The sequence below is a fragment of the Phalacrocorax carbo genome, chromosome 12 (genome assembly GCF_963921805.1).
Source record: "Phalacrocorax carbo chromosome 12, bPhaCar2.1, whole genome shotgun sequence".
Lineage (NCBI taxonomy): Eukaryota > Metazoa > Chordata > Aves > Suliformes > Phalacrocoracidae > Phalacrocorax > Phalacrocorax carbo.
In genome coordinates, this window is record NC_087524.1 from 1917334 (window position 1) to 1926530 (window position 9197).

The 9197-nt window shown below is 48.1% G+C and overlaps 1 protein-coding gene across 1 annotated transcript; it reads right to left on the reverse strand.

Annotated features, from left to right (window-relative positions):
• Positions 1-1733: 1733 nt before the first annotated feature.
• Positions 1734-7558, reverse strand: LOC135315548 (insulin-like growth factor 1 receptor). Its single transcript, XM_064464489.1, has 5 exons — positions 6870-7558; positions 6113-6228; positions 5397-5550; positions 4392-4555; positions 1734-2794 (listed from the first exon to the last, which is right to left on the reverse strand). The coding sequence occupies exons 1-5, from the start codon at positions 7002-7004 to the stop codon at positions 2443-2445; spliced, it is 921 nt and encodes a 306-aa protein (XP_064320559.1). The 5' UTR covers positions 7005-7558; the 3' UTR covers positions 1734-2442.
• Between the last annotated feature and the right edge of the window lie 1639 nt (positions 7559-9197).

Sequence of the window (9197 nt, forward strand, 5' to 3'; positions counted from 1 at the left end):
TATGCACCATGCGTGTGGCAAGGCTACAGAAATTTTGACAACCTGCGTGACGTTCATTTAGAGCTTGTGCTAAATGTCATATACTCCTTACCAGAAATATTGTACCTAGCGGCTGATATTTGTGCCCGTTGAAGCTGGATGCCCACACAGATGTTGCAACACCTAAGCTCCAGGAATTTTTCTTTCTATACCCACATGCTGCTTCTAAGACAAGCAGGTCAGACAGCAAGTTATCCTTCAGGACAGTTCTCAGTGCTGCCACCTAATGCCAAACAACACTTTGCCTTCTGTTCAACCTAAGAATCCCTTAATTGGGCCCAATGTTATTTCACATCTTCATAAGTGATCTGGATAATGGGATCAAGTGTAGCCTGATGAAGTTTGCAGATGACACCAAGCTGAGTGGGGAAGCAGACACTCCAGGAGGGAGAGCTGCTCTGCAGGAGGATCTGGATAGGCTGGAGGAGTGGGCCAGCAAGAACCTTATGAAGTTCAACAAGGAGAAGTGTAAGGTCACGCACCTGGGAAAACATAATCTGGGAGCGCAGCACAGACTGGGAGCCACCTGGCTGGAGAGCAGCTCTGTGGGGAGGGACCTGGGGGTCCTGGTGGGGGGAAGCTCAACATGAGCCAACAGTGTCTGCTGCGGCCAAGAAGGCCAACAGGATGCTGGGTTGCATCAAAAAGGGCATCGCCAGCAGAGAGAAAGAAGTCATCTTCCCGCTCTACTCAGCGCTTGTCAGGCCACACCTGGAGCACTGTGTGCACTTCTGGTCCCCGCTGTACAAAAAGGATGTGGCCAGGCTGGAAGGGGTCCAGAGAAGGGCCACCAGGATGATCAGAGGACTGGGAAGCTGCCATACGAGGGTAGGCTGGGAGATCTGGGTTTGTTCAGCCCTGAGAAAAGGAGGCTCAGAGGGGATCTCACCCCCATGTACCAGGACTTAAGGGGCAGCTACAAAGGAGATGGAGACTCCCTTTTTACACGGAATCCCATGGAGAGGGCAAGGGGGGATGGACACAAGTTGCTCTTGGGGAGATTCCGGTTGGACACGAGAGGGAAATTTTTCACAGTGAGGACAGTCACCACTGGAATAATCTCCCCAGGGAAGGGGTTGCCTCGGCCACGTTGGACACCTTCAAGAGTCGTCTGGACAGGGTGCTGGGCCATCTTGTCTAGACTGTGCTCTTCCTAGAAAGGTTGGACTAGATGATCCCTGAGGTCCCTTCCAACCTGGGATTCTGTGATTCTGTGATTAATCTCATGAACTCAGCAACTAATCCTGTCAAGAACCGCGCAGCTGGAATCCTGCTACAGTTCCTCACACAAGCTTAGTCTTCCTCTTGTCCCCATCCAGGGCTGTGACTGGAGGCGTGAGGAAAGCCTCATACCCTCTCCCAAACTCCCCGTTTTTGACTCTTTGACTATCAATACAAAGCATGTTGCAAGGAGGCAGAGTTGCATCATACGTGTTCACGCACTCCCGGCCGCTATCAGACAGGCTTTGGCAGAGATGGAGCATTGGTCTGCGCCAGGCTCGGCTGCTGGCTCCTCTTCTCGCAACCCTCTGCACACATTTCCAGCTATGTGGTGTTATACAGTTTAGCATGTGTTTAATTCACCCAGTGACAGAGCTGATGTAGTAGGGGGGCAAGAAGCGTGACCCTCCAGCAGGAAGTAAATTCTGGTGTTGTGGTCTAGTTTCCATCCAAATCCACAAACGGTTTTTTGGAGACAAACAAACCAACCCTGGTTGTTATGACAATTGTGTTTCAGTAAACAAAAACCATCCAGTTTTATTCCCAAGGTCACGTACTCATACATTAACACTACAAATATTTTTTAAAAGTGAACAGAAGCAAAGTCCTTCTGGTACAGTCCCAGAGGTGGTTTATGGAAGGTGGCTGGGTTCCTGCCTACCACTGATGCACTCTCCATGCCAGAGGAGAAATAGTGTGGAACAGTGTTTAGAAATAGTGTCATTATTAAACAGCCCATTGAAAGGCTGGCAGGTGCCCTGTGGAGGGAGGGCAAAAAACAAACAAACAAACATAAACCCCCCAAAAAACCACAAAAAAAACCCCCAACAACAAAACAAACAAAAACCAAATTAAAAAAAAACCCAAACAATCCCATAGACCCAAAACCAAAACCCCACCATTGGTGGAATCCTCTGTGTTAACTGATACTGTGTTATTTTGAGAAATTAACAACTCCTGCTGCTTAGCTAGTTTGCGAATAATTTCTGATCAGAATGGGAGGATACAGGAGAAAGGGTGTCCTTTTGCGGTTCGGTCCCACCAGTGATCGCGAAAGGTGTTCAGGGTCCTCTGAGTGTTATGAGATCCCAGTGGCCTCTTCTGGCTGGTACTGGCTATGCTGGGATTTCCATCTGCCAGGAGTCAGGGATTTGCAGAAGTCCAATAGCTTTTTCATCGTTGTTATTGATAATGCCAGTTAATGCCAGTGTCACCATACCACCCAGTCTCCTTCAAAGTAGTTGGGCTCCTATCTATTCCTCTTTTTGCCTCAAACTCACCAACCATGTCTCCCCATTTGTCTTGCTTGGAGAAATAAAGACCGTTCCCCTCTAACAGCTGGCCTTGGGGGGGATCAGCAGGGTCCAACACATTGCCAGCAGCCCGTGGGAGATTAGGTTCTAATTCTAGAACCACGTTGTAAATATGGCTGAAGGAGTCCTCCTCTGGGGCTTTGCTCCCAAAGTAAACAGAGTCGTAGTCCTGCATGTCAACGCAGGAAGGCACTGCTGCCAGCCTGGCATGCTCCAAGTCCCTTTGGAGAGAGGAGAGAAAAAGTGACACCACATCCTGCTGCTGGGCTGTGATTACGCCAAGTGCCAACCCAGGCGGCTGGACTCACGGCTGGCTCCCGGCGTTATTCAGGAGCATTCACTACCAGAAACACTCATCTACCTGCTCTTAGCGTGAAGCACCACATGATTTCCCCTTGGTTTGGAAAGCTGTGGGATGCTCCGGAGCTCGTGTGCACCCCGTGCTGCCCCAGTGCTGCTCCCAGCGAGCTGCCGGGCTGACTGCGGGTGTCACGCAGCACGCAGTAGGTAATTCTGCTGTAGACAAGTCTCTACGTCTGCTTTCTGTACCCTGTACTCAGATTTTGGGAAGCGTTTTCCATGAAAAGCACAGATAGAGACAAGCAGAAATCTTCATTGCTGTCCATTAGGTTAAAGACTTCTTCAAGCAGACAACGCCGCAGGACTGTGCTTCATGACCGTGCCTCAGACAACACATGCTGAAATTTACCATATTTTAGCATTTTAAACCTTCAGTGGAGACATTTGTGGCAGATCTACATGGAGGCCAGATCTCTTTCCTGTTGAAGTGAGCGGCTGACTTCCCCAGGATGCTGCTGAGGCTGGGGTTTGTCCTATGGAGGGAAGTGATTTCCCCTTTGGAGCTCTGTGTTCTGCAGCGGCTCTCTGAGCTAGCAAGCGGAAGAGGCTGGCGCCCATTTTTCTGCTGCTTTACACTATTTTTACATAGGCTAACAGGAAAAAATATAAATTTCCCAGGAAGCAGACAGCAAGTCTCTGTGCCTTGGGGAATTTATTGAAGGCAAATGCAGCCTTTCCAGGACAGCTTATCTGGCAGTGGAGTGTTAACTCCATTATTATATTGTTGGCACCTGAACAACTCTCCCGCTCTTCTGCCTCCAATGTGGAATTTGTAACAAACTTTGAGCAGATAATGTGAGAAGCCTTGGTCCGAGCGTTTTTCCAAGGTTTATGAAGAGGCAGATGGCACTGGGGGTGTGCACGCAGGGAGACACCACGCTGGGCCCACGCCACCAAGACCTAAGCGGAGGTCTGCACGAGCCAGGCTCCCGCCTGCTGCTCCCCTCCCGTAACGCTGAGCCTTTGTGAGGCAGCGTAGCAATGCCCCAGGGACCGTGAGCTGCTCTCCTACTGCAAGTGGTCACCACAGCAATATATGGCTCTGTGTTGGCTCATTTATCTTCCTCAGACATAGTGTGTGGTGCAGAAGACTCTTGGGTCTTGACTGGACACCAAAGTTCTAACACAGCCCTACCCAAGACAGTTCTATCTCCCCCAAAAACGCCAGCCAAAACACAAAAGGGCACTTAGATAAAATTGTCTCCTCTTTCCTCCCCACCTGCCCCCCCCCCCCGACAAATTAGTTCTTTAGTAACACGACTATTCCAGGAGAGGAAAAAAAAATAAATTTAAAAAAAAAAAAATCAGTGTTGGCCTTGACTGAGGCTATAAACTAAAGGCTGGGAGACTTCCCTGGGTTAAGAGCAAACCCGAAGCTATTACCACTCACTCACCAGTAGGACTGAATGTCCAGTTACAAAGCTGTGCAAAAAAAGGAGTGCAAGTGAATATCATTACCTGACTGCTTGTATTTCCTGTCTGATCATCTCTAATATGGCAGGAAATGCAGGTCTCCGGGTGGGGTTGTGGTTCCAGCAGGCTTTCATGCACGCAATCAGTCTGGTGAGGTTTGGAAAGCCGAAATCGCCAGGAAAACTTCCTAACTCCGTGAATTTTAGAACCTGTTTTTATTTATCCAGACAACAAAAACAATGTCACATTAGCTTTCTGTATGTGCAACTTTGCCTCACAACAAACTTGCTAGCATCAAAAATTGTCAAGTTTGCAATGAATTGCGTAATAATTGCATAACAAGCAGTAATTTTTACATGATAAGTGAAGTTAGTAGGAATAAATACTTCCCTGAATAGAGGTTTTGTACGACTATTGTGTTCTTTAGCAACGTGTTTAAGTTTACACCGCAGCCTTTTATTACTAAGGGCGATAAACTCATATTCCCTTGGCAGAGGGAAGGAACAGTCTCCAAAAAAGTTGCAGAATCTAATAGCATTGAGGTCACTGCTCAGCCATCACACCCAATCTACAGGTTCAAAAGTCTCTGTGGTGGAAGGCAGCACCAGGATGCTGAGGAACTGATGGGCAGGCAGCCAGCACAGCACCATCGAACAGATCCCCTGCCCTCAGGACCAGGGTAAATGCATAAGCAGGGAGGGAGAGAGATTTCCACGAAGCCTCAACACAGCTTTCATATGAGAAAAGGTAGATCAAGAGAAGAACAGATTATGGGTAAAATGCACTTTTCTATCTAAGAAGGGAGTCCCGTGACCAGCATTGCAGGTGCTACACTCAGAACATGGTGGAATATTTCTCAGTCCAAATATTGACTGAATTCTGGAGAAGATAATGGCCCCTGGAGAAATGGCAACATCCACACTTGTGGTGGGGGTTTCTTTCTGCACATGAAAGAGAAAACTGGAAAATGGGTCTTCCCATCCCTAGCAATGTCAGAGTTATTGAGACGCTGATACGGAGTTCCCCCCAAAACACCCTCACTGTCCTTACCTCCTTGCTGTTCAGCAAGCTGAAAGGTTTCAGCGGCTTGTACATGTGCAGCTTTGTCAACGGGGCCGTTAAAGCTTCCCATATCGTAATCCCAAAACTAAAGACATCTGATGCTCGGGAATAGAGCCCATCGGTTCTCAGTTCTGGGGCGGCCCTAGTGAAGAAATGCCCAGGTTGTTGGTTTAACATGTTTCTGTGTACTCTAGAGCTAGCGGGCAAGGCAAAGCAGAGTGGTCCATGCTTTTCACTGTGGATGCAGAGGCCTGAGTTCGCACGTTGCACTAGTGCCTATGGCCAAGTGTCTAAGTAAGAGGAGAGAAGTGGGGGGACAATGGTGCATCACGGGACATATATCTAAGCTGCTGAAGAGAAAGGGGGCACAAGGCACAGCATTTTTTCCCATGTTCGGAGTTATGGGAGAATTCAATTTTTGCCAGAATGTCCACGTTTTCTGCTGGATAAAAAGCTATAAGACAGTTTCTCTGAGGCAAAGAAACAACCGTGTTCTGCTGTTTGAACAGATATGAGGCAGAATATAGAAAACACAACTTTAAGATAAAACCCTCACCATTTGCCTCTTTTTCACAGGAGCTGTAAGAAGCAGGTCAATATTGTGAAACAAGAGGTTGGCTAACGCTGTGGATGGATAAGGTAGAGTTTGTGGTGGGGAAATGGACAGAGAAGAGAGGGGAAGTAAAACATAACAATGCGCTTACCACTTGGCTGCATCAGCTGGCATAACTTTGCGAACGTAAGGCTCAAAGAGGTTGTCATCTGTCCCTGGATGTGGCAGACAGACTGCTCTTCCCCAGCGACCAACCTTTGCCATCACCTTTCAGAAGACAAGGGGAAGAGGGGGGATTTAAATCCACAGCATTTATTGACTCTTCAGCAAAAGCAGCAAGAATTCAGTAGTTGTAACTGTGCAGGACTTGCTGGGCAGTTTATCTGTGTTCTGTCAGCAGTGACCAGCATCACTGCTCCCCAGTTCAAAGATGAGTAATAATGGATTGACCTGTCTCAACACTAATCTAAGCTAGCCTTTCAGAAGTTAAGATAGTCAATATAAGCTTTTTATTCAGCCTTCCTCATGGGACAGAGCTGAGCACTTCCAGAAGAACAATGAGATGCGTCTTCCCCAGAAACTTACCTTGGCATGTGATGAATCTCTGCCTGGGGCGGCTGCATTACCACCTGACTGCATTACTGCCTTATTAAGAAAAAAAGGACTAAAGTTTTTGCAAACTTCCCTGCCCTAACGTAACTAAAGAAGCATCCTTCAACATGTGACAAACCATCTATGACTGTAGCGCTGTGCTCCTAACGTCCATCTGTGTGTACTTCCCTGCTCCTTTGCCAAGGGCTCTCTTTGTGCAGGGTCTACCTGGGTGGAAGTGGATTGCGGTTACAGGCAGCAGTGGTCCAGTTAGAGTTAGTGAATAATCTGAAACAAGACTGAATAAGAACAAATACCTCTGGGCAACTGTGACCAGAGTTAATGTAAATGTAACTGCACTGTAGGCTGCAGTGTATGATCCTCCTGGAGTGAAGATATGCCATGGCAGAAGCAACCTGCTCCAGGCAAGTGAGAAGTTTAACATCATCCATGCCAGGAGCTGCAGCAACTTCTCTTAGGGACTTCGGGTTGCCGTCAAAAGGCTTGGAGATCTGCAAAAGGGATACATGAGAAAATTAGGGAGAAGAGTCAAAGGGCAAATGCTTGCTAGCAAGTTATCAAAACCAAACCAGAGCTCTGCCTCCCTATGTGCCCCTCGCACCCGTTTCCCACCTGCCAAGAGTGACTAGCAAGATGCTGTATTTTGTCCTGGATCTATGTTTTTTGTGCCTACTTTGTATACAGGTGTAACATGCAGAAGTTCCTGTGCTAGCTCCAAGTGAGCAACAGGCAGAGCCCGAAGCTCTGCAAGCTGGGGGAACACACCCAAGTCGGCACAGAATTAACCTGTCTGATTCAGGAGAACGTGTGGCATAGTGGGGATGATATTTCACCCTTACCCGATGGGATTTCAAAACCACACCCTTTCCAGGCACTGCAAACAGTAGTACAGCCATCACAACCCTACACTGTAGCAGTGCTTGATGAGGGCAGCACCTTGCAGGAGACAAACTGGGATGATGAGGCTCTTTCACTCCCTGCTGCGGCTAAATGCTCTGTAAAACACTTTACAATACCTCAGTGGAAGCTGGCAGCTCGCTCCACTGCTGCTCAGCTCCTTGAAACGCACAAACGGCAGAGTAGCCAACAGCCACTACGACAGAACACTTCATGCAGTTACAGCTACATGGTGGTTTCCCTGCTCGAGGAAAGACTCAACAGCAGGAAGACTGCAAAGATAACAATCTCATTCCTCTATCCACCCAGAAGGTTCCTCTTGTAAGTTGTCCGGGATCCCAGCTCAAGACATGACAAACCCAGACACCAAGTAATATGTCAAGGAAAATAATTGTATAGAGAAATTACTCCTTCCTCCACCACACTGGTGTAAATACACAGAACAACTTCTGAATTCAGAAGAATTGCTCCTGATTAATGTGGGAATGAATAAGAGCAGAATTATCCTGTAATGCTTACACCATCTGCAAAAAGACCTCTCCATGATAAGATAACTGATTTTCAACCTTGGCCAGGCAGGCTCCCGGGATGGGGGCTCAGATAACGAGGAGTCAATACGTTTCATCAGGAAAAAAAGTTGCTGTACCCACCCAAGGCATGGGAATGTCTACACAAAATGACTCACAGTTTTTATACTGGTAACCACTGAAGGAGAGATGAAGTCAGTAGTAGTCAGTCCCATAAGGCGTATCTGTATCATTATAACTGGAAAAATCACCGTACCAGGGGAATGTCAGACATGTCTAGGTGAAAGCATAAGCTCCTGGAAACTCTGAATCTGAGCTCAGAGCTGATTCCAAGAGAAATCAGACTAGCAGGGATCACTAGGGACTACTCCACAACTTGCTGAGATGTAAAGGGAGATCTCTGCGCTGTCAGCAGTAAGACTCTATCAAAGAAGAAAATCCTACCCACATGCTCACACTTGCTCTCCTAGAAATTCTGTAGCGAGATGCTGGAGCATTTCCTTCACCAGGCAGTAAAGATTTACAATGTTGGCAAAGGACAAGAAATATTTCTAAAACATGCTCAAGGTGATTAATGTGATCTAGCAGCAGCAGCAGAGGTCACCAGCCAGGACAACACCTAACTTCTTCAGAGCCCAGAGTAACCCTGGCCAGGGCAGTCCCCTCCACCCTGCAAGGTCCCGTGGAGGCTCTGGCAGTTCTCCAGGACTCCCTTTTGCATCTCTGCCAGGCTGCTTCCCTTGTCCGGCTGCTCAGCTTTGGGTCCTGCTTCAGTGCCACTCTTCTCTCAGGATACTTACCTCAGCTCCTCCCCGCGTGATCCTTGCCCATGCTGTGGCCATTCCCACCCTCCCAGCTGGTGCTCTGAGCCCCCTTGGTACTCTCCCCTCCTTGCTTCAGTTGCCCCTGCCCCAGGTGGAAGGAGCCCCACCAGAGGTGCATCTCCCTGCCTGCCCCACGCACTGTGGGACCTCCTCAGACAACGTGCCTGCTCCACCACCCCTTCCCATCCTCCACAATGACCCACACCTGGAATTTGAGAGGTCTCAGCCACTATGACGCTCATTTTGTAAATCTATTGTAGGACACTCATTGTTTTGCTACGAAGAAAGTTTCTTTTTCCTAGCCCTCCTGATGATCTCCCAGAGGACGGTGGACTATCTAAACATAGTCACAAAGCTACCTCCAAACCCAACTACC